This window comes from Ranitomeya variabilis, chromosome 1 (genome assembly GCF_051348905.1).
Source record: "Ranitomeya variabilis isolate aRanVar5 chromosome 1, aRanVar5.hap1, whole genome shotgun sequence".
Classification (NCBI taxonomy): domain Eukaryota; kingdom Metazoa; phylum Chordata; class Amphibia; order Anura; family Dendrobatidae; genus Ranitomeya; species Ranitomeya variabilis.
In genome coordinates this window covers 93,999,923-94,026,241 of record NC_135232.1, presented here as the reverse complement: position 1 = coordinate 94,026,241, position 26,319 = coordinate 93,999,923, and the positions used below count along the sequence as shown (strand labels likewise).

At 42.2% G+C, this 26,319-nt stretch overlaps 1 protein-coding gene across 1 annotated transcript in view; it reads right to left on the bottom strand.

Annotated features, from left to right (window-relative positions):
- Window positions 1-9,839: 9,839 nt before the first annotated feature.
- CWC27 (CWC27 spliceosome associated cyclophilin) overlaps window positions 9,840-26,319 on the bottom strand; it is a 270,523-nt gene continuing 254,043 nt past the window's right edge. The window contains exon 14 of the mRNA XM_077286145.1: window positions 9,840-10,221. Coding sequence (XP_077142260.1) covers window positions 10,059-10,221 — 163 coding nt within the window. The 3' untranslated portion in view covers window positions 9,840-10,058. The remainder of the gene's footprint in view (window positions 10,222-26,319) is intronic.

The window sequence follows — 26,319 nt, the reverse complement described above, 5'->3', positions numbered from 1 at the left end:
CAACCAGAAGCAATTCAAAAGGGACCAGGAATTGCCATTGAATTGGCTGGAGGCACCCAGAGATATATTCCAAGAGCGAGTGTGACCCTGGATTATGGCTTTGGGGCCAAACAATGCATGGTCGGTGTGATGAGCGGCCTCCCTGCAGATGTTCTTCTAGGAAATGATGTGGGAAATCTTCATTGCCACTTTGTTGGTGCGGTAACCAGAAGTCAAGCCAAGAGAGCAGCGGATGTGGACGTGTACAACCCATCCATGGAAATGAGGCCACCAGAACTGCCGTCACAGCCGGTGAGTGATTCTTCTTGTGGGGATAATATGAATGTTACTTGGGATAAAGTTCAGTTTAGACAAGAGGCAGAGACTGACCCCACACTTGCTAGTTTTAGAGCTCGAGCTGAGATAGGGCAGCTAGGGGAGAACGGGGAAAGAATTATCAGAGAAAATGGACTTCTATATCAGGTTACCAATGCCGACTCCCTAGATAAGCCCTGGACTTATAGCAAACAGCTGATTGTTCCTCAGAAGTACAGAATTCCCCTATTACACCTTGCTCATGACATTCCTATGGCTGGCCATCAAGGCAAAACTCGCACGGAGAGACGATTGACTCAAACTTTCTATTGGCCGTGGATATCCCAAGCCGTAGCGCATTTCTGCCGAACTTGTGACATATGTCAGCGTAGAGGGCGACCCGGAGATCACCCAAAGGCACCCCTGCAACCGCTCCCTATAATAGAAGAACCCTTTCAAAGAGTAGCTGTCGATATCATTGGACCTCTGGCTAAACCAAGTAAATCTGGAAAGCAGTACATTCTCACTGTCGTGGACTATGCCACCCGATATCCAGAAGCTGTGGCCCTGTCAAGTATTTCTGCAGCCAAGGTGGCCGAGGCCTTGGTTACCATTTTTACCAGAGTAGGATTCCCCAGTGAGATCTTGTCAGACCAAGGCTCCCAGTTCATGTCAGAGCTGGTCCAGTGCCTGTGGCGCACTTGTGGAGTACGAGCGATCCGAACGACCCCGTATCATCCCCAAACAAATGGACTTTGTGAACGATTCAATGGCACTCTGAAGAATATGCTAAGGGCCTTCACTGACAGAGATTCAGACTGGGAGAAGTACCTACCCCATCTCTTGTTTGCCTATCGGGAAGTTCCCCAGGAGTCCACTGGGTTTTCCCCCTTTGAACTACTCTATGGAAGAAAGGTCCGAGGACCCTTAACCCTGCTCAAGGAATACTGGGAGGGGCAAGTTGAGGATACAGGAGCCCCTGTTGTCCCTTATGTCCTAAAGATGCGAGAAACCCTGGCTCAACTTGCTAGTTTTGCCCAGAGTCATGTGCGGATGGCTCAAACCAGACAGAAGACATGGTATGACCGTAAAGCACGCTATCGGGAGTTTGTAGAAGGACAACAGGTCTTAATGATTGTTCCCCATCGGCAGAATAAACTGCAGACCACATGGGAGGGTCCCTTCTGGGTTCTCAGAAAACTAAATGACACCAATTATCTTCTTGCTTTAGATGATCAGGGGCTAAGACAAAAGACTGTCCATGTGAATATGATTCAGGACTACCATGACCGGAACAATCCAATGATAGCAAGCAGTCGGCTGGCTTCAGAAGACGGTCAAGAGGATGAGGACTCCCTACCTGATCTCGTGGAAGCAGCGAGAGCCCCATCCACTGTGGAACAGGTTCCACTGGGAGATCACCTGGATTCCTTACAGAAAAAACAGATGCTGGGAGTGCTTCAACAGAGACGGGCTGCTTTCTCATCCCAACCAGGTCGAACCACCGTCACCCAACATCATGTGGACACTCAGGGTATCCGTCCCATACAACAGGCTCCTTACCGGGTACCTGAATCAGTTCGACACTCCATGCAGCACGAACTGGAGATGTTACAGCTTGGGGTAATCCAGGCCTCCCATAGCCCTTGGGCCTCTCCTGTGGTTAGTACCCAAGAAGGATGGGAGTACTTGATTTTGTGTGGACTCTCGACGACTAAACGACCATACAGTCAGTGATCCTTATCCAATGCCCCGTATTGACGAACTTCTAGACCGCCTGGCTGGGTCCCGATATGTCACTACCTTGGATCTCAGTAAGGGATACTGGCAAATCCCTCTGACGGAGGAAGGGAGAGAACGGTCCGCTTTTATAACCCCCTTTGGTCTGTATGAATTTCTAAACATGCCCTTTGGAATGAAGAATGCCCCTGCAACCTTCCAGAGAATGGTGGACCAGATCCTCCGGGGATGTGGTGACTTTGCTTGTGCCTACTTGGATGATATCGCCATCTTCAGCCAGACGTGGGAGGAACATCTGAACCAAGTAGCCGTTATTCTTGACCTGCTTCTTGCATCAGGCCTAACCATTCGACCAGATAAGTGCCAATTGGGGATGGGTGAAGTCCAGTACCTAGGGCATAGAGTGGGAGGAGGGAAGCTCCGTCCTGAACCTGCCAAAATCCAGGCTATTAGAGACTGGCCTGTACCCCAAACTAAGAAACAAGTTATGGCTTTTTTGGGCACTGCCAGTTATTACCGAAAATTTGTTTCTCATTTCAGCACTGTGGCCAAGCCTCTTACCGACCTGACCAAGAAAACGATGCCCCGGCTGGTGGTCTGGACTCCAGCCTGTGATGAGGCTTTTAACCGGCTGAAGGACACTCTGGTCTGCGACCCTGTTCTGGCTGCTCCAGACTACAAGAGGAGATTCATTGTGCAGACGGACGCCTCTGCTTATGGACTGGGAGCTGTACTCAGCCAGGTGAATGCAGCTGGGGACGAGCACCCCATTGCCTACCTCAGCCGAAAATTGTTGGACCGAGAAGTGGCCTATGCAACTGTTGAAAAAGAATGTCTGGCTGTAGTGTGGGCCCTCAGGAAACTAAGACCGTATCTGTATGGACGAGAATTCACTGTGGTTACTGATCACAATCCCCTCATCTGGCTGAACAGAGTCTCTGGGGACAATGGACGCTTACTACGATGGAGCCTGGCTCTGCAGCCCTATAACTTTACCATACAGTATAGAAGAGGCAGCCAACACCAAAATGCAGATGGACTGTCCAGGCAAGAGGAGCCCTGAGTCCGGTCAGCCATGCCTGTGTGTACTTAAACAGCGACCTGCAGAGGTCCCTAGTACGTACACAAATTGGAAGGGGAAGGGATTGTCATATGTACTTTTGCCCTGTCCTGTATTTGAATAATATGCAATTTGATGTATGTAACTGTTCTCTGGTTTCTATTAGCTGTAATTTATGTATTTTCTTGTGCTGGGAGTTCACCTGTAACAATATGCCTCCTTCCCCCAATACTTGCAGCCCTAAGCTATAATGTAATTAAGCTTTGTCAACACCACTAGTGAAAGAATAGCCATTCTTCCTCACAGCAGGTGGCTAATCAAATGTACATACTAGATAGACTAAGCGGAGCCGACCAGTCTAGAATCTTCTGGTGGACCCAACCATTGAATAGAAGGTGTGACCCCTACCCCCCTTCATGGGCGGATCCCAGGAGCTCAGACAATCCATTCTTATTTTTGAGATCAGATGTGAGTTGATCCTTAAAGGAGAAGGTGTGGGGATTCTTAGCTGAGGCAAGACCCCACGTCCATCTGTGACTGCGGAAGCGAACGGGGCGAGACTTGAGCTGAGGACATATCTCGTCGTTTGTGAGATTGTTTTGGGATCCCTTGGACTCGTGTGGACTATTGCTTTGTTAGCTGGCACAAGGATTATCGGGAGGTGCCCCCGAATCTATTCTGTTGGACTCGTGGAACGACTATTGTTTCGTTTATCGGGTGCGGGATTACTGGAAAGCACCTCCAGATCTGTTTCTTTACTTGGACTTATTGTGGACTTCTCGTGGACTTGAAGGACATTATGGATATTTGATGTTGTATGCTCCCTGCTTTAATAAATCTCGTTGGATCGTCCCTCGGTCTGTTGTCCCTTCCTGCTCTGCCGTACACCCCGTCACATTGTTTTTCTGGCATACAATCAAAACCCCAGCATGAAAATCATATAATTTATAAAAAGAGGTTCTTTCAGGAGTCCTTATCTTTCATTTTTCTTGTGTTTCATCAGTTTCTTATTTCCCCATTGTCTCCTGTTATGGACAAGCTTTGGGGGATCGTAGATCTCAAGTGTCTTCATTTTGCATATTGGCATCTTTACTTTTCTCATCAAATAGGAAAAATGATTATGGAACACTCTGTTTGGGGCTTCAAAAATGAACAGCACTTTGATAAAGAAACCTTATTGTCCACTACTCAGACAATTCCGTATCAATCCCTTATATTTTGCCATGTAAAATAATAACAGCCATTACTCACCTCCAATGCCGCTGCTGTTCCAGTGATGTTGGAACCTGCTTTCTGGGGCTTGCATTGACCTTGTTATGCCACGTGAGCCCTGCAGCCAATTAGTGATTGTTTCTCTCTCACTTTCTGTGGATGCAACAGACATTTGGATAAAGTCAGAGAGAAGCCGCTCTCACTTCTTCTGGATCTCAGTTTTCAAAAAGGAAGTGAGAGTGCAGTGGCTGATTGGCTGCATAACGTCACAAGAGCCCTGGGAGGACAGATGCCGACATCACTGAACAGGGCGATTATAGGCTGTTATTTTACACAGGGTAATATAGCAACAAGAGGTTGTCCGAGTAGTGGACAACTTCTTTCAAACCAAGTCCAAGAACGCATTGAGCGTTTGAAACTCATTTGGTTACAGCTATTGGTTACCAATGCCCCCCCCCCCCCCCCCCACCAACAACTCCAGATTGTCGATGTGTTGGTTTCCAATTTTTCCTCCATTTTAATGTTGAAAATAAAGAACTTACATTTTTATAAGTTATTTGGCTAGGAAGCTGGATCATTTTCTCTCTGCAATCATTGCACACCATGCAGTGGTGTTGATCGTGGGCTTTCTATGCTAATTGAATTTCCCAGAGGGTGAGCTGGTTTACAAGCTTTTTCTACAACTTCTTTAAGCCCAGGTTTATATGTTACATATTTGGTGCAGACTTTACATCAGTTTAGAATTCTTCAGCGTTTCTACACTGTATTCCAAATTATTCTGCAAATTGGATTTAAGTGTCAAAGATTTTATTGTTTTGTTTTCAAATAAACTCGGATGGTTTTGTGTCTCAGGGCCAAATGGATCACTGAAATCAATCTTAAACACATGTGATAATTTTCCAGGTGATTCTAATTAAAGTAAAACTACTTAAAAATGATGTTCCACATTATTAAGCAGGCCACAGGTTTCAAGCAATATGGGAAATAAAAAAGATCTCTCTACTGCTGAAAAGAGTTAAATAGTGCAATGCCTTGGACAAGGTATGAAAACATTAGATATTTCACGAAAACTTAATTGTGATCATCATATTGTGAAGAGATTTGTGACTGAAAAAAACCACAGATAGAGTTCATGCAGATAAAGGCATAATGAGGAAGGTTTCTGCCAGACAAATTCATTGGATTAAGAGAGCAGCTGCCAAAATACCATTACAAAGCAGCAAACAGTTATTTGAAGCTGCTGGTGCCTCTGGAGTCCCTCGAACCTCAAGGTGTAGGATCCTTCAAAGGCTTGCTGTGGTGCATAAACCTACTATTCGACCACCGCTAAACAGTCTTCACAAGCACAAACGGTTGCAGTGGGCCCAGACATACATGAGGACTAATTTTCAAACAGTGTTTTTTACTGATGAGTGTCGAGCAACCCTGGATGGTCCAGATGGATGGAGTAGTGGATGGTTGGTGGATGGCCACCATGTCCCTACAAGGCTGCGACGTCAGCAAGGAGGTGGAGGAGTCATGTTTTGGGCTAGAATCATGGGTAAACAGCTGGTTCCTGAAGGTGTGAAAATGACCTCTGCAAAGTATATAGAGTTTCTGACTGACAACTTTCTTCCATGGTATAAAAAGCCGAAACCTGCCTTCAGGAGCAAAATCATCTTCATGCATGACAATGCACCATCTCATGCTGCAAAGAATACCTCTGAGTCATTGGCTACTATGGGCATAAAAGGAGATAAACTCATGGTGTGGTCACAATCTTCCCCTGACCTCAACCCTATAGAGAACCTTTGGAGTATCATTAAGCACAAGATCGATGAGGGTGGGAGGCAGTTCACATCAAACAGCAGCTCTGGGAGGCTATTCTTACTTCATGCAAAGAAATATAAGCAGAAACTCTCCAAAAACGCACAAGTTTAATGGATGCAAGAATTGTGAAGGTGATATCAAAGAAGGGTTCCTATCTTAAAGGGAACCTGTCACCCCCAAAATCGAAGGTGAGCTAAGCCCATCGGCATCAGGGGCTTATCTACAGCATTCTGGAATGCTGTAGATAAGCCCCCGATGTATCCTGAAAGATGAGAAAAAGAGGTTAGATTATACTCACCCAGGGGCGGGCGGTCCGATCCCATGGGCGTCGCGGTCCGGTCCTTCCCATCTTCTTACGATGACGTCCTCTTCTTGTCTTCACGCTGCGGTGCAGGCGTACTTTGTCTGCCCTGTTGAGGGCAGAGCAAAGTGCTGCAGTGCGCAGGCGCCGGGAAAGGTCAGAGGCCACAGTGTGAAGACAAGAAGAGGACGTCATCGTAAGAAGATGGGAGGCCCCGGACCGGACCGCGACGCATATGGGATCAGACCGCCCGCCCCTGGGTGAGTATAATCTAACCTCTTTTTCTCATCTTTCAGGATACATCGGAGGCTTATCTACAGCATTACAGAATGCTGCAGATAAGCCCCTGATGCCTGTGGGCTTAGCTCACCTTCGATTTTGGGGGTGACAGGTTCCCTTTAACATGTAACTTGGCCTGTTAGGATATTTTGGAGTTCAATAGCTTTTTTATTCAGTGAATGTGACCTCCTAATGCTGCAAATTCCACAAATGAGCATTTTCAGTTCTTGAAAACATATCAAATGTTTAGAAATTCTACTGTGCCTAATAATTTGGAACAGTGCATTTTGAGTCTTTATTCATTTTGGAGATTATACTGTTATCATTGGGAGGTTTCTTCAATAAAATTCGATGTATACTCTAACGGGTGATGACTTATTAGACTGACTGTCATTTGCACCGACATTTTAGGAAAATCTGAGAAAAATGTCATTTGCATAATAATTTGGAACATGGTGTACATATAAAACAAGCACTTACTTTCCACATTTTTTTCAGGCAAGTTTTTTGTTGTGGAAATGCACAAAAGTAGGGACAAAACAATGTCTCCAGTTTAGGATGGATTTAGGGCTCCCATTAAAATTGATGGCTAAAAATTTGCAACAAAAAGGTGGTTTACGCAACAGAAATTAACATGCTGTAGTTTAAAAACAAAATCAACACAATCCATTTTCCATGTGGATTTCCCACAAAACTCCCCCAGAAGATATCGCATACCTTTGCCTAATAATCAGACTAGTACATGTGCGTGATACCTGGCAAGCGGCCAACAGATGCGCCTCCCATCTCCCAATGCAAAACAGAGAGGCATTTATGATCACCCTTAAGTTTAGACTTGTGTGCCCACAACATTTTTAAAAAACTTTCTGTGTTCAGTTTTTGTATCATTTTGCCCAAATTTTACCTTTACGATGCAGCCAACTAGAAACATTATACGATATACTTTATTGATTGCATTAGAAAATGAAACGTCACTAGATGCAAACTACCTGCAAGGAGTGACACCATACACAGTGATCAAACAACAATGCTGCAATCCACAAAGTCAACGTAAGAACGTACAGAATAGAGAGCTATGTCATGCAGAAAATAAAAATGAGGATTCTTTTGCATTGTGTACCTTTTTATTAAGGGTGATTGCTGTAAGCGCAGTACAGCTCGTACAAAGACTTCCTTGTAAGGAATAATATGCTGCCATGATGCGATACAGCTGTTTTTCCCTCTCTCATGATACATACTTGGGTCATTACAGATAATGGTGATTACCTGAAGCAAGTATGTACATCGGTCAGACAATAGCTTTAATTCGCCAAGTTGCGTAAAAGTTGGATGTATTAAAAATAGTTCACATATTATTGCCGTAAAGGTAATATGTCTGAATAACACAATCACTGTCTGTTCCATTTCAGAGGTGTTACACCTGCTAACATCGAGCAGATATTTACAAGACGGGTGAGAAAGGACAGGTCGTGATCACACCACATGTTGACCCTACAATTATCATAAAAGCTCCCGATGTATATGGTAAATATGTCCATGCGGCAGCCAAATGAGTGTCTTTTTGGCCTCCATGTAGCTGGTTTGAACAACTACATCCCTGCAGCTCCTATATGCAGCGTAGGACTGTGCGATGGAGTGGGAGAAAGGTAGGGGTGCGCTAGGCAGGTGACAAAGTTCTCCGACAAATTGGTCACCACCTGAGTAACTGCTACTGCCTCCATGAAAGTTTCTCTTGGCCTTCATGCTTTCCCTAGCTGGGATGTTCCTCTCCAAAGGGGCTTTATAGATGATGTATCCTACTTTATGCCTATGCAGTGGGATATGTTGCAGCCTACCGTCAGAGGTATAGGTCAGGAACATGGTGTGAACAATCCCCAACACTTATGCACTACCCAATTTTAAGGAATGAGTGATTCCTTAGATATTTCATACTGGGATCTGAACACTGATTGTTAGAACATGAGATCTCAGTGCTTGTTGGTGGCTGGTGATTGGGATGCCTCATTTTAGGGATAGATGCCCAGAAATCATGCCCTACTCATGTGGACCGATGATAAATATTAATTGGTGATATACCAATTTAAAGTTAAAATTTGTTCCAGCGATTTTTTTTTTTTTTTTACACTTGCTGACTTAGGTAATTGAACAACTTCCAAACAGCTACACTCAAGCCGATCGGCGGTCGTTTAATGGCCTGTTTAGACACACCGACCAAAAATCTTTGAGAACAGAATAATTTATACGATAGTTTTGTGCCCAAAGAATGTCATCGCTATGGGCACATATCTCCTGTGCTGCTGATAACGATGATCTTAATGCTGATAGTAATAAGTCAATCAACCGACGAACATGTATCTTGCTGGCTGGGTGATTGCTGGCATCTTTAAAGACAATTGTCAAGTGAGCGACCTAACATACACTTGTTCTGATTATCGGATTGTCTAAGTTGCCTTAAATGACACATGCATCATGGCAGAATTCTTGTATCTCACCTTTTATTCTGGATGCTATCTACACATGAACAGGTAAATCAGGGATCTTGTGGAACTTCCCTTTAATACTGTGACTGTTAATTAATTTGCTTGAATAAACAGTTCCATCACAGTTTTTCTCCTCTTAATATATTGCAGTCATCATATTATATAGCGCTGTGTACTTACAATTGCTCATTTTGCCTTTCTACCCAGTTAACCTCTTTTCTCTATGTAGAAACAGGAAGTCTCTTTTCCCTGAATTTATCATTCCCCTCTTGACCTTCTGACCCAGCTGCTCCCTGCCATTAACTTTTGCAACAAATGATGACTCATACAGAGAAAACTGACCTCCGGTTTCTACATAGAACTTAGAAGGATTCAGCTAGTCAGTTTTTAATCACGTGATGTCATAGATTTAATGGAAAACAGAAGAATTAATTGGGTAGAAAGGCAAATTGAGCAATTGTAAGTACACAGTGCTATATAATACGATGACTACAATATATTAAGAGGATAAAAATGATAATGGGAGGGCTTCTATAAATTCATCCTATGAGACCTATCGTAACTGCTGGACAAAAAAAACGGGAAGTAGGATTCCAAAGCTTCTAATGAGATGCCACTTTTCTTTCCGTAGACACCTTTTACTAAATGAAAACAGAAAACTGGATTGCTCTAGATAAAAACTGTTTCTTATCACTGGCTTTGATGAATCTACATTTTCAGTTATGGATGTAGTAAAACATTTCTAATGCATTTGGTAAAACAAAAATGACCGCCATTGAATGGACCAGTTGCTAATAGTAAAAAAAAACCAACAACATGGAAATTATAACCCAAATCGCCATCTTTACATAAGAAAGAAGGATCATTCATGTGTCCTCATCCTTTATCTACGTTCTTTCTTCTGCTTCATCAGTTTCTTACTTTCCTCTCGCCTTCTCTTATTGACTGGGTTTCGGGGATCGTAGATCTCAAAGGTGTCTTCATCTTGCATATTAGCATCCTTTACCTTCTGGCTTTTCTCATCAAACTGAAGCACATGGGACAGCCTGAGAAATTATATTAATAAATACATTAGATAAAGGTATTACGAGGTAGGCATAACAAAAAGAAGTAGGTTTCATCTTGTAGTAGATAAATTATCATTTGTGTTCACCGACTTCATCCCAAAACGAAAAGAATCAGAGATCCCAAAAACGCTTTATTTCTCATTATCTACATTAGACTTTGGCTGGTAACCAAGACTAACACTACATTATACAAGGTTGCGGCAATGATATATGTTCTTCTAACCAGAATGTTCTACAGTCGCTCAGATTTACGCATAAAATTAATCTACAGAAAATTCTCAGCGACTTAATATATTATCATATAATCATTGAGTAACACGTCTGCTGTGTTTAAAACAGAGAAATCCCAGCATTCTATAAAACATATCCCAGAGATGCCTTTTTTTTTGGGTCCTATGCGGCAATTAAAACTGAAAAAAATCTATAAAGAAATACTCTCAGTGTCTTAGGAGGTCAGACAGGTCCTCCTTCTCCTGTCTTATGTGTGTCAGTAGGACAACTGGCAGAAGAAGAAGCAGGAAAAAGGTTTTTAAAGAAGCGCTCCCATCAACATTTTTATTCTCTTAATATATTGCAATCATCATATTATAAAGCACTGGTGTACTTACAATTGCTCATTTTGCACTTCTACCCAGTCAATTCTTCTCTTTCCCATTGATTAAAACAGAGTAAATCGTTCTATCTAGAAACAGGAATTCTATTTTCCCTGCGTGAGTCATCATTAAAACTAAAATTCTAGTCACTGCAAAAGTCCCTAATAGGGAGAGAAGAGCAGCTGCGTCAAAAGTTGAAGAGGGGGATGATAAATGAAGGGAAAAGAGACTTCCTCTTACTACATAGAGTAGAGAAAAAGGAAGAATTAACTGGGGAGAAGGGCAAAATGAGCAATTGTAAGTACACAATGCTGTACAATATGATAGTAATATATTAATAGGATAGAAAATTTGATGGGAGGAGGGCTTCTTTAAGTCTCACCCAAAGGCAGAGCCTGAGTTGGTCATCAGCCAAAAGTGGGTTCGACCAGTAAAAGCTTAACCCCTTTTTTATCAGCAGTATTTCCAAGTCAAAGTTATAAATTTTTGGAGCATAGCTCATACCTTATTGTGCTTCCTTTTCTCAAATACCATGCTGCAATGCTGTTTTATGTGACTAGTTCATGATCCCCCCAAAAATCTGCTTTCTAAAACTACTCAGAAAGAATCAAGATACTCTATTTACAGAGTACCAGACTTTCCCTGTCTGAGCATCTTTACTCTCCTCCCCAGAATTCAATGAAAGTCCCTGACACCTGGTTGATTAAGAGTATGGACAATTGCTGAGCAGCAAAAGAAAGCAGATTCAAATAGAGCGCGAACTAAGCAGTTAAAACAGCACTACAGTATAGTAGAGGAGATAAAATAAATTGGCCATTTCCTTTAAAAGACATAATTTTACACAACATACTGTAGGATTATCCAATTAGAAAAGCTAGCGTATACACAAAATTGTATAAGTTAAAAAGAATCTAGACCATTTTTTGGATTCTCCAAGACTTTTATATAGGCCAACAGCAAAAGCGGTTATCTTGGTGGCCGCTGGGCTACAGGGCTCATTCACACGCTGCATTTTTGCCAGGTTTTATTTCCCATGCAATTTTACTGCGGAAAAATCAAAAACATTTTACAGTACCAGCAAAGTGAATGCAGCTTATTTTTTCCTTGCAGATTTGAACTATCAAAGCGTTTTGCTTTTTTTTTTTTTTTTCAATTCTGCAGCATGTCAATCCTTTTAGTTTTTGGTTCACTATTTACCCAATCAACTCAATTAGATGAAAATGCACAACACCACACAAACCGTGTCAAAAATGTGTGTATTTTCCTGCCAACTATTTGGATGCAGAAAAATCTGCTGCAAGTAATATACGCATAGACAAGAACCTAGGCTAAGCGGTTATGGATCTGTCTGCTGAAAAGTGTATTTAGGGTATTTATGCTTTATGTATAGGTAATCTGTATAAAAATTTAGGATGAAACAGAAAAAAAAAATCAAAACAGACTCCTAAAACACAATCTCGTACTTGGAAAGGGAACATCTAAAACAGGGATGTCAAACTCAATTACGCAGGGGGCCAAAATGAAAAGCTCGGACAAAGTCTCGGGCCAACCTTGATATTTATTAAAATAATGTCAACAATTGAGGAAGTTTGTCCTCATCATCAATATAATGATGAACTTTTTCATATGGAAACTTAAAGGTGTTGTCCCACAAAGTACATTTTAATTAATAGATCTTAGAATAAGATATTGGAATAATAAAATGTTATGTAAAAGCAGTAAAAACATATGTAAAGTAAATTACACAATTTAAACATGTAATAGGAAAGGATAAAAAAACCTTGAATAACACAGATAATAAAGTATGATGCCTAAAAGTGTCCCCAAACACAGTAAGATATAACCACAGAATTTGACCCTACTGTTTTTTGTCTCCCTCAGTCCTCCCAACAGAAAATGATGACCCCATCACAGTATGATTCTCCAACTGTAAACTCCAAAGAGTCGTCCTACAGTATAATGACCACAAAAAGTGCTCCTTACAGTATAATAGCCCCCATATAGTTCTATATACAGAATAATGGCCCCCACATAATGTCAATACAGTATAATGGCTTCACATAGTGCTCCATACATTATAATGGGCCCATATAGTGTTCCATACAGTATAATAGTGCTCACTTCTCCATCATTGCTTTCAACTGAATCGGTATCCAGGATGCACCTTGGTCAGGTTTATCTTTCTTCTATTATATGTAATATAGTGCTACAATACTAATATTACAAGTTTTATCTGAATTACCATATTTTTCGGACTATAAGACACACCTTTTTCCTCCAGCATAGTGTGGGAAAATGGGGGGGGGGGTGCGTCTTATAGTCCAGATGTACCGGCTCTGGATGTGGTGGGGAAGTGCTGGGAAGGGAAGGGAAGTGCAATGATTTTTTTTTTTATATTTTCTGATGGGGCCATGCATACCAGGATGGGGTTGGGGGCCAATCATACCATAATAAGGATGGGGCCATGCATACCAGGTTAAGGATAGGGCCCTGCATACAGGATAGGGATGGGGCCATGAATACCAGGATAGGGATGGGGACATGCATACTAGGACGAGATGGGGACCCTGCATACCAGGATAGGGATGAGGGCGATCATTCCTACCAGGCTAGAGATAAGGAGGGATAAGCATACCAGGCTAGGTATGAGGAGGCATGCCTACCAGGATGGGGATGAGGGCCATGCATACCAGGATAGGGATAAGGGGGCCATGCACACCAGGACAGGGATGAGGGGGCCATGCATACCAGGATAGGGATAAGAGGGCCATGCATACAAGGATAGGTATGAGGGGGCCACGCGTACCAGGATAGGCATGAGGGGGCCACGCGTACCAGGATAGGGATGTGGGGGACCATGCATACCAGGATAGGGATGAGGGGACCATATTTACTAGGATAGGGGATATTAACCCCTTCCCGACATGTGACGGAATAGTACGTCACATGTCGGGACCCCCGCTTTGATGTGCGCTCCGGCGGTGAGCGCACATCAAAGTCGCGACATGTCAGCTGTTTTTTACAGCTGACATGTGCGCGCAATAGCGGCGGGTGAAATCGCGATCACCCGCCGCTATTAACTAGTTAAATGCCGCTGTCAAAACGCAGACAGCGGCATTTAACTACCGCATCCGGCCGTGCGGCCGGATATGAGCGCATCGCCGACCCCCGTCACATGATCGGGGGTCGGCGATGCTCCTCCATTGTAACCATAGAGGTCCTTGAGACCTCTATGGTTACTGATTGCCGGTGGCTGTGAGCGCCCTGCATTTTAGCTACATAACAGCGATCTGATGATCGCTGTTATGTAGCAGAGCCGATCGGGCTGTGCCTGCTTCTAGCCTCCCATGGAGGCTATAGAAGCATGGCAAAAGTAAAAAAAAAAAGTTTTTAAAAATGTGAAAAAAATAAAAAAAATATAAAAGTTTAAATCACCCCCCTTTCGCCCCAATCAAAATAAATCAATAAAAAAACCCCCCAACCTACACATATTTGGTATCGCCGCGTTCAGAATCGCCTGATCTATCAATAAAAAAAAAGCATTAACCTGATCGCTAAATGGCGTAATGAGAAAAAAATTCGAAACGCCAGATTTACATTTTTTTGGTCGCCACGACATTGCATTAAAATGCAATAACGGGCGATCAAAAGAACGTATCTACACCAAAATGCTATCATTAAAAACGCCAGCTCGGCACGCAAAAAATAAGCCCTCACCTGACCCCAGATCACGAAAAATGGAGACGCTACGAGTATCGGAAAATGGCGCAATTTTGTTTTGTTTTGTTTTTTGCAAAGTTTGGAATTTTTTTTCACCACTTAGGTGAAAAATAACCTAGTCATGTTAGGTGTCTATGAACTTGTAGTGACCTGGAGAATCATAATGGCAGGTCAGTTTTAGCATTTAGTGAACCTAGCAAAATAGGCAAGCAAAAAACAAGTGTGGGATTGCACTTTTTTTGCAATTTCACTGCACTTGGAATTTTTTTCCCGTTTTCTAGTACACGACATGCTAAAACCAATGATGTCGTTCAAAAGTACAACTCGTCCCGCAAAAAATAAGCCCTCACATGGCCAAATTGACGGAAAAATAAAAAAGTTATGGCTCTGGGAAGGAGGGGAGCGAAAAACGAAAACGGAAAAAGCTCCGGGGGTGAAGGGGTTAAGTACAGAATTGACCACATTTTTTGCTTCAATTTTTTTCCCTAATTTCCTCCTCCTTGTAACATTTTGCATATTACTTTATTGGATATCCGGTTTCCTTTATTTACTTTTTTAAAATATTCAATACATACAAGTTTTTAAAAAAATACTTGGCTTTTTTTCCATGTAAAATAGTTTTTCTTCATTAATCAATTCAAGTTTTCAAATCTGTGTAGAAAAATGAATGTATTCTACAAGTGTCGGCTGAGAGCTCTGTTCTGACGTATGTGCATCGTCACTGATACATGTCCTAGTTTGTGTGTTGGTTAAACAATGGCTGAAAAATTAGATATATTTTAGCTCGGAGGTTTTCTTTGGCCTGATCGGCGTGTCACGTTGCCTGGAATCTTCTCCACTAATCCCTACTGCAGTGACACCTATAAATGAGGCAGAGCTGATCAGCTGCAGGCTTCCTCGCAGCGGGAACAGCCAAGAACTTGTTCATTACTCTTGCAGATGTTACTTTTAGACCCCTGGGAATTGAACGAAAGTCTGAAAACACTGGTTTACTCAAAAATTGTAATTATAACCAAAAAGCGTCTGGAGTTACATCAGCATTACATGAATACAGAGAATGTATAATATAAAAAACAGAAAAACTTCTGTTTCTGTGAGTCCACAAGATGGTCACTGAATAGTCCACTATAATAAAAGGTCGCTACATTATACCTGTACATGAGTAGGGAAGTTGACGGCTTCACCTCACTGGTATTTCTGTCTAAATGCAGGCGCTCCAATAATTAATATTCCAGAAACTTTTTTTTTAATATATATACACACACATATAAGTTTAGATCTGGACTGATTGTATACACTATGGACTTGGGTTAAGAAATTCTTCTACTGAATAAAGGGGCTTAAATAGGAGAAACTATGCGGGAGTGCATTGCAATCACAGGCTTAGTTGTGATTGCAGTGCAAAATAAAAGTAAGAGTTGGTCTTGGGCATGATATTCGCCCAAGGCAGATTTAAGAAAACCCACCATGGGCTTTTACTTTTGAAGCGGACTACAGGATGGTAGTGGGGTGGTCCGTTTCCTCCCGGCCAGGCCCATGGCCACAAGTTCCTTGAGAAAAACCTGCAGCAAACGGTTAGGTGTGTCAGTCTCGTTTTGCAAACCGGCAGAGCAGGAGGCTCTGTAGAGCTCAGCTAGTGTGAAACAACACAGAGCCAAGTGGAGCCAAAAGGCCTGGCACCCCTCAGCGTACACGGCGGAGTAGTTGCTCACGGCAACCGGTCTCGAATACGGACTGTCTTGTTTCCCGGCTGCGATCCGTAGGATACTATTTGCTTTCTGTTTGTGAGTACGCAGATTATTAAAAAAGAGACTTTCCTGGGTCACTGCCTGTCACACTGCACCAACCCCACTGCACTACAATATGTATATACCCATGGGGTTGTAAAAGTGAATTTCAGCCATCAATAGTTTTTCTACCATGTCCCAATATGTTTTTTTAATTTGTTTTGTGCATAATTAAAAGTCCTTATCCAAATCTGGACAACGCCTTTAAGGGTTAGCATCAAGATGAAACTTTATATTGCTCTTTAAACATATGGGATTATTAGTATAAGATTATCACATAATGACTTTACCATATGGGGCAGGGTCCTCTGTCCTCTTTTTGTTCCAAGATAATTGTACTTGTTTTTTGTTATGTACACCCCATTTCAGGCCGGCGTCACACTCAGCGTATGAAAATACGGTTCGTTTTTTACGGCCGTAATACGCAGTAATTGTCCCAAAACACTGTTCCGTATTCAATGCGAGGATGCGATTTTTACGCACAAATTTATCCGTGTATCATCCGTATGGCGATTTTTTTGCGCAGGCTTGCAAAATGGACATATCATGGATCCATCGGCTCAAATATTCTTACAAACATATATAGTGTCTATATATATATATATATATATATATATATATCTAATATATAAAGCTGAATGTGTGTGTGTGTGTATGTATGTATGTATGTATGTATGTCCGGGATTGGCATCTGAACCGTAGCAGCTACAGCCACAAAATTTTGCACAGTCACACGTCTGGACCCCGAGAGCGTCATAGGCTATGTTGTGAGGTGAAATTTTAACCCCGCGCTTTCCAATTCACCAAACAATTTTGCCCCTATCTACATAATGGGGAAAAAGTGAAAGGAAAAGTGTTGGAGGCGTCGCAGCTACAGGCACAAAATTTTGCACAGTCACACGTCTGGACCCTGAGAGCGTCAAAGCTATATTGTGAGGTGAAATTTTAACCCCGCGCTTTCCAAGTCACCAAACAATTTTGCCCCTATCTACATAATGGGGAAAAAATGAAAGGAAAAGTGTTGGAGGCAAATTAACAGCTGCCAGATGTGAACAAGGGGGACTTAAAGAATGACAGCGATGGCACCAAAGAGTATATACTGTACAGTTGCTAAGGTGGGGCCCCAACATGGGATAATCACACCACCACGGGGATATGAACACACACACAAAATGCGCCACACACTACCACGTGCTCGAACACATATACCACCCTCAGTGCACATTTCACCACACATACACCAACCTCGCCACATAAAAGTAGAAACACAAAAGTCGCCGCTCAAAACTCGCCACGCGCAAAACTCTCCACATGCAAAACTCGCCACACGTGCAAAACTCGCCACACGCAAAACTTGCACACGCAGAAAAATTGCCACACGCAGAAAAATTGCCACATGCACAAAAGTTGCAACACATGCAAAAGTTGCCTCACACAAAACTTGCACATACTCAAAAGGCACCACACATAAAACTCGCCACGCGCAAAACTCGCCATGCGCAAAACTTGCTGCACACAACTTGCTACACTAACCTGTCACATGCAACTCGACACACAAAAAGTTGCTACACGCATGTCGCCACACAAAACTCATCTCACAAAAGTCCCTACATGCATGTCGCCACACGCAACTCAACACACACAACTTGACACACGAAACTCGCCCTAAAACACACACAAGTCTGGTATCCTTCAAAAATAAAAATCTGATTAATAAGCAGACAAACTACAAGAGCAACAAATGTACCATATAGGAATCCGGCAGCTGTCAGTCACATGACCAGTCTATTATGTGTATGTGTGAGCTAATATATACTGCCAGGGGGTGGGCTTACTGTTGGCTGGGGATTTATCAGGCTGCCATTTTAGCTTACAAATACTGAGGTAAAAATACTGACCAAATAACGTGTGAACGAGGGCTAATACAGGAGGAGATGGCATACAGCTATATACTATATACAGGAGATGACACACAGGTATATACTATTTACAGGGGAGATGACACACAGGTATATACTATATACAGGAGGAGATGACACACAGATATATACTATATACAGGAGAGATGACACACAGGTATATACTATATAGAGGAGGAGATGACATACAGGTACATACTACATACAGGAGGAGATGACATACAGGTATATACTATATACAGGAGGAGATGACACACAGGTATATACTATATACAGGAGCAGATTACCTACAGGTATATAGTATATACAGGAGGAGATGACACAGGTATATGCTATGTATAGGAGGAGATGACATACAGGTATATACTATATACAGGAGATGACACACAGATATATACTATATATAGGTGAGATGACACACAGGTATATACTATATACAGGAGATTACATACAGGTATATCTAATATATAAAGCTGAATGTGTGTATGTATGTATGTGTGTATGTCCGGGATTGGCATCTGTACCGTCGCAGCTACAGCCACAAAATTTTGCACAGTCACACGTCTGGACCCCGAGAGCGTCATAGGCTATGTTGTGAGGTGAAATTTTAACCCCGCGCGTTCCAATTCACCAAACAATTTTGCTCCTATCTACATAATGGGGAAAAAGTGAAGGGAAAAGTGTTGGAGGAAAATTGACAGCTGCCAGATGTGAACAATGAGGACTTAAAGAATGAGAGCGATGGCGACAAAGAGTATATACCGTACAGTTGCTAAGGTGGGGCCCCGACATGGGATACTCACCACACACGGGGATATGAACACAAACACAAAATGCGCCACACACTACCACGTGCTTGAACACATATACCACCCTCAGCACACATTTCACCACACACACACACCAACCTCGCCACATAAAAGTCGAAACACAAAAGTCACCACTCAAAACTCGCTACATGCAAAACTCGCCATATGCAAAACTAGGCTCACGCAAAACTCGCCACACGTGCAAAACTCACCTCATGGAAAACTCACCTCATGCAAAACTTGCACACACAGAAAAATTGCCACATGTACAAAAGTTGCACCACATTCAAAAGTTGCCTCACACAAAACTTGCACATACTCAAAATGCACCACACATAAAACTCGCCACGCGCAAAACTCGCCATGCACAAATCTTGCTGCACACAACTTGCTACACTAACCTGTCACATGCAACTCAACACACAAAATGTTGCTACACGCATGTCGCCACACAAAACTCATCTCACAAAAGTCGCTACATGCATGTCGCCACACGCAACTCAACACACACAACTTGACACATAAAACTCGCCCTAAAACACACACAAGTCTGGTATTGTCCTTCAAAAATAAAAATCTGATTAATAAGCAAACTACAAGAGCAACAAATGTACCATATAGGAAATACGGCAGCTGTCAGTCACATGACCTGTCTATTATGTGTATGTGTGAGCTAATATATACTGCCAGGGGGGAGGGCTTCCTGTTGGCTGGGGATTTATCAGGCTGCCAATAGCAACCAATCACAGCTCAGCTTCTATTTTGCTACAGTTAATTAACCTGAGCTCTGATTGGTTAATATAGGCAACAAAGACATTCTCAGTATAACAAAGCTAATATATGTTGTGAAATGCTTCTATTTGCTTAGTTTTTGCCTTTTAATAATTACATTTCTATCTATTTGTTTTGTGGTTTTTGTGTGCAGAATAAATTTTTGTTAACACATTCTATTTTGCTAACAGCAGTCATTAACCCGGGCGAAGCCGGGTAGTACAGCTAGTCTAATATATAAAGCTGAATGTGTGTGTGTGTGTATGTATGTATGTATGTATGTATGTCCGGGATTGGCATCTGAACCGTCGCAGCTACAGCCACAAAATTTTGCACAGTCACACGTCTGGACCCCGAGAGCGTCATAGGCTATGTTGTGAGGTGAAATTTTAACCCCGCGCTTTCCAATTCACCAAACAATTTTGCCCCTATCTACATAATGGGGAAAAAGTGAAAGGAAAAGTGTTGGAGGCGTCGCAGCTACAGGCACAAAAATTTGCACAGTCACACGTCTGGACCCCGAGAGCGTCATAGGCTATGTTGTGAGGTGAAATTTTAACCCCGCGCTTTCCAATTCACCAAACATTTTTGCCCCTATCTACATAATGGGGAAAATATGAAAGGAAAAGTGTTGGAGGCAAATTAACAGCTGCCAGATGTGAACAAGGGGGACTTAAAGAATGAGAGTGATGGCGCCAAAGAGTATATACTGTACAGTTGCTAAGGTGGGGCCCCGACATGGGATAATCACCACACCACCACGGGGATATGAACACACACACAAAATGCGCCACACACTACCACGTGCTCGAACACATATACCACCCTCAGCGCACATTTCACCACACATACACCAACCTCACCACATAAAAGTAGAAACACAAAAGTCGCCGCTCAAAACTCGCCACGCGCAAAAATCTCCACATGCAAAATTCGCCACACGTGCAAAACTCACCTCATGGAAAACTCGCCACACGCAAAACTTGCACACGCAGAAAAATTGCCACACGCAGAAAAATTGCCACATACACAAAAGTTGCAACACATGCAAAAGTTGCCTCACACAAAACTTGCACATACTCAAAAGGCACCACACATAAAACTCGCCACGCGCAAAACTCGCCATGCGCAAAACTTGCTGCACACAACTTGCTACACTAACCTGTCACATGCAACTCGACACACAAAAAGTTGCTACACACATGTCGCCACACAAAACTCATCTCACAAAAGTCCCTACATGCATGTCGCCACACGCAACTCAACACACACAACTTGACACACGAAACTCGCCCTAAAACACACACAAGTCTGGTATTATCCTTCAAAAATAAAAATCTGATTAATAAGCAGACAAACTACAAGAGCAACAAATGTACCATATAGGAATCCGGCAGCTGTCAGTCACATGACCAGTCTATTATGTGTATGTGTGAGCTAATATATACTGCCAGGGGGAGGGCTTACTGTTGGCTGGGGATTTATCAGGCTGCCATTTTAGCTTACAAATACTGAGGTAAAAATACTGACCAAATAACGTGTGAACGAGGGCTAATACAGGAGGAGATGACATACAGTTATATACTATATACAGGAGGAGATGACACACAGGTATATACTATTTACAGGGGAGATGACACACAGGTATATGCTATATACAGGAGGAGATGACACACAGATATATACTATATACAGGAGAGATGACACACAGGTATATACTATATAGAGGAGGAGATGACATACAGGTACATACTACATACAGGAGGAGATGACATACAGGTATATACTATATACAGGAGGAGATGACACACAGGTATATACTATATACAGGAGCAGATTACCTACAGGTATATAGTATATACAGGAGGAGATGACATACAGGTATATGCTATGTATAGGAGGAGATGACATACAGGTATATACTATATACAGAAGGAGATGACACACAGATATATACTATATATAGGTGAGATGACACACAGGTATATACTATATACAGGAGATTACATACAGGTATATCTAATATATAAAGCTGAATGTGTGTATGTATGTATGTGTGTATGTCCGGGATTGGCATCTGCACCGTCGCAGCTACAGCCACAAAATTTTGCACAGTCACACGTCTGGACCCCGAGAGCGTCATAGGCTATGTTGTGAGGTGAAATTTTAACCCCGCGCATTCCAATTCACCAAACAATTTTGCCCCTATCTACATAATGGGGAAAAAGTGAAGGGAAAAGTGTTGGAGGAAAATTGACAGCTGCCAGATGTGAACAATGAGGACTTAAAGAATGAGAGCGATGGTGCCAAAGAGTATATACCGTACAGTTGCTAAGGTGGGGCCCCGACATGGGATACTCACCACACACTGGGATGTGAACACAAACACAAAATGCGCCACACACTACCACGTGCTTGAACACATATACCACCCTCAGCACACATTTCACCACACACACACACCAACCTCGCCACATAAAAGTCGAAACACAAAAGTCACCACTCAAAACTCGCAACGCGCAAAACTCGCTACATGCAAAACTCGCCATATGCAAAACTAGGCTCACGCAAAACTCGCCACACGTGCAAAACTCACCTCATGGAAAACTCACCTCATGCAAAACTTGCACACACAGAAAAATTGCCACATGTACAAAAGTTGCACCACATGCAAAAGTTGCCTCACATAAAACTTGCACATACTCAAAACGCACCACACATAAAACTCGCCACGCGCAAAACTCGCCATGCACAAATCTTGCTGCACACAACTTGCTACACTAACCTGTCACATGCAACTCGACACACAAAATGTTGCTACACGCATGTCACCACACAAAACTCATCTCACAAAAGTCGCTACATGCATGTCGCCACACGCAACTCAACACACACAACTTGACACATGAAACTCACCCTAAAACACACACAAGTCTGGTATTGTCCTTCAAAAATAAAAATCTGATTAATAAGCAGACAAACTACAAGAGCAACAAATGTACCATATAGGAAATACGGCAGCTGTCAGTCACATGGCCTGTCTATTATGTGTATGTGTGAGCTAATATATACTGCCAGGGGGGAGGGCTTCCTGTTGGCTGGGGATTTATCAGGCTGCCAATAGCAACCAATCACAGCTCAGCTTCTATTTTGCTACAGTTAATTAACCTGAGCTCTGATTGGTTAATATAGGCAACAAAGACATTCTCAGTATAACAAAGCTAATATATGTTGTGAAATTCTTCTATTAGCTTAGTTTTTGCCTTTTAATAATTACATTTCTATCTATTTGTTTTGTGGTTTTTGTGTGCAGAATAAATTTTTGTTAACACATTCTATTTTGCTAACAGCAGTCATTAACCCGGGCGAAGCCGGGTAGTACAGCTAGTATATATATATATATATATATATATATATATACACACATACATATACATACATATATATACACATACACACATTATATATATATATATATATATATATATATATATATATATATATATATATATATATAGTGAGACACACACACACACACACATGACATGTGCCCGCAATAGCGGCGGGTGAAATCGCGATTCACCCGCCGCTATTAACTAGTTAAATGCCGCTGTTAAACGCAGACAGCGGCATTTAACTACCGCATCCGGCCGGGCGGCCGTAAATGACGTCATCGCCGACCCCCGATCATGTGACGGGATGTGTCAGGACAGTAACCATAGAGGTCCTTGAGACCTCTATGGTTACTGATCACCGGTAGCTGTGAGCGCCACCCTGTGGTTGGCGCTCACAGCACACCTCATTTTCAGCTACATAGCAGCGAACAGCAGATCGCTGCTATGTAGCAGAGGCGATCGTGCTGTGCCTGCTTCTAGCCTCCCATGGAGGCTATTGAAGCATGGCAAAAGTAAAAAAAAAAAAAGTTAAAAAAAAAGTGAAAAAAATAAAAAAAATATAAAAGTTTAAATCACCCCCCTTTCGCCCCAATCAAAATAAATCAATAAAAAAAAAAATCAAATCTACACATATAACGAGAAAAAAATCGAAACGCCAGAATTACGTTTTTTTGGTCGCCGCGACATTGCATTAAAATGCAATAACGGGCGATCAAAAGAACGTATCTGCATCGAATTGGAATCATTAAAAACGCCAGCTCGGCACGCAAAAAATAAGCCCTCAACCGACCCCAGATCATGAAAAATGGAGACGCTACGAGTATCGGAAAATGGCGCAATTTTTTTTTTTAGCAAAGTTTGGAATTTTTTTTCACCACTTAGGTAAAAAATAACCTAGTGATGTTAGGTGTCTATGAACTCGTAATGACCTGGAGAATCATAATGGCAGGTCAGTTTTAGCATTTAGTGAACCTAGCAAAAAAGCCAAGCAAAAAACAAGTGTGGGATTGCACTTTTTTTTGCAATTTCACCGCACTTGGAATTTTTTTCCCGTTTTCTAGTACACGACATGGTAAAACCAATGATGTCGTTCAAAAGTACAACTTGTCCCGCAAAAAAATAAGCCCTCACATGGCCAAATTGACGGAAAATTAAAAAAGTTATGGCTCTGGGAAGGAGGGGAGTGAAAAACGAACACGGAAAAACGAAAATTCCCACGGTCATGAAGGGGTTAATTCAGCGTTAGATAGCAGAAAAGCCGGTAATTCAATTGCCGGCATTTGCTATCTCCTTCACAAACCCGACAGGATATGAGACATGGTTTACATACAGTAAACCATCTCATATCCCTTTTTTTATTACATATTCCTCTTTACTAATGTAACAAGTGTCTCTGTGTAAAATTTGGGGTCTCTAGCTTAAATTAAAGGGTTAAATCCCGGAAAAAATTGGCGTGGGCTCCCGCTCAATTTTCTCTGGCAGAGTTGGAAAGCCAGTGACTGAGGGCAGATATTAATAGCCTAGAGAGGGACCATGGTTATAGGACCCCCCCTGGCTAAAAACATCTGCCCCCAGCCACCCCAGAAAAGGCACATCTGGAAGATGCGCCTATTCTGGCACTTAGCCTCTCTCTTCCCACTTCCGTGTAGTGGTGGGATATGGGGTAATGAAGGGTTAATGTCACCTTGCTATTGTAAGGTGACATTAAGCCAGGTTAAGAATGGAGAGGCGTCAATTATGACACCTATCCATTATTAATCCAATAGTACGAAATGGTTAATAAAACACACACACTTTATTAAAAAGTATTTTAATGAAATAAAGACACAGGGTGTTTTAATACTTTATTATACTCTTAATCCACCTGAAGACCCTTGTCACCTGAAATAAAGTTAAACAAAACAAACAATATTCCATACCTTCCGTCGTTCAGTCTTGTCCCACGCTGTAAATCCATCTGAAGGGGTTAAATCATTTTACACCCAGGAGCTCTGCTAATGCAGCTGTGTTCCTGTCTGTAAAACTTGGTGAATGAATGGAGTTGCAGGGAAATGTACTGCAGTTACCTCGAGTCGCGGTGATGCGCCCCCTGCTGGATTAACTCATATGAACTCGAGCCTGGGAACTTTTCTGAATATTTTCCCACTTTTGAATGACACCATTGATTTTACCATATAGTGTATGGTTAAAAATTTTCCAAGTGTGGTGAAATTGCAAAAAAAAAGTGCAATTCCACAATAGTTATTTAGGGTTTTTATTTACCATCTTCATTATATGGTAAAACTGACATGGCAATATGATTCACCAGGTCAGTATGAGTATTCAGATAGCAAACATGTATAGTTTACTTTTTATTTAAGTTGTGAAAAAAAATCCGAAATGTGTATTTGTGTTTGCATCTCAGCATACAAGATACACTCACCAAACAACAGAGTTGAACACAAGGGAGTTAAAAGCAAGGAGAAACCAAGTAGGAGAGGATGTGCATACAAACAAAACTCCAAGCAACAGTCTCCTGAACGAACAAATCTCCAAACTCCAACTCCAACCACGAACTACACCACCAACTCCAAACTAGTCAGTGAGAACTAACACTGGCAATTCCTAAATGCCAGGGGCGAGCATATATAGCAGAGGGAATTGTCCAATACTGAACAGCTGTGACAATCTAGGTAGGAAAGTTCCAAGAGCTTCAACTGAACAGATTTACCCTTGCGCTGCCAGCATGGAAAAACCTGCACTGTTTAATAAGATGATGAACTACTTTTAACCAGTGCAGGAGTTCGTGAAACCAGATGCTGTGCTCTACTGGCCCTTCTCTGTCACGGTATCCCCGTGACAGTACCCCCTCTTCTAAGAGGGACATTCAAAACCGTACGGCCACGTATCTGGGTGTGCTGCATAATAAGACTGGACCTACCTAATTGTATGAACCTCATACTGGTACCCACATTTTTTCTTCAGGACCTTAACCCTTTCAGTGTACCAGAGACTGAAGAGAACGACGAACCAGGCGAGAAAGAAAATCTTAACTATCTGAAATTCCCATCAACATTGACTGAGGAAGGTGGTGGTGAGGATGG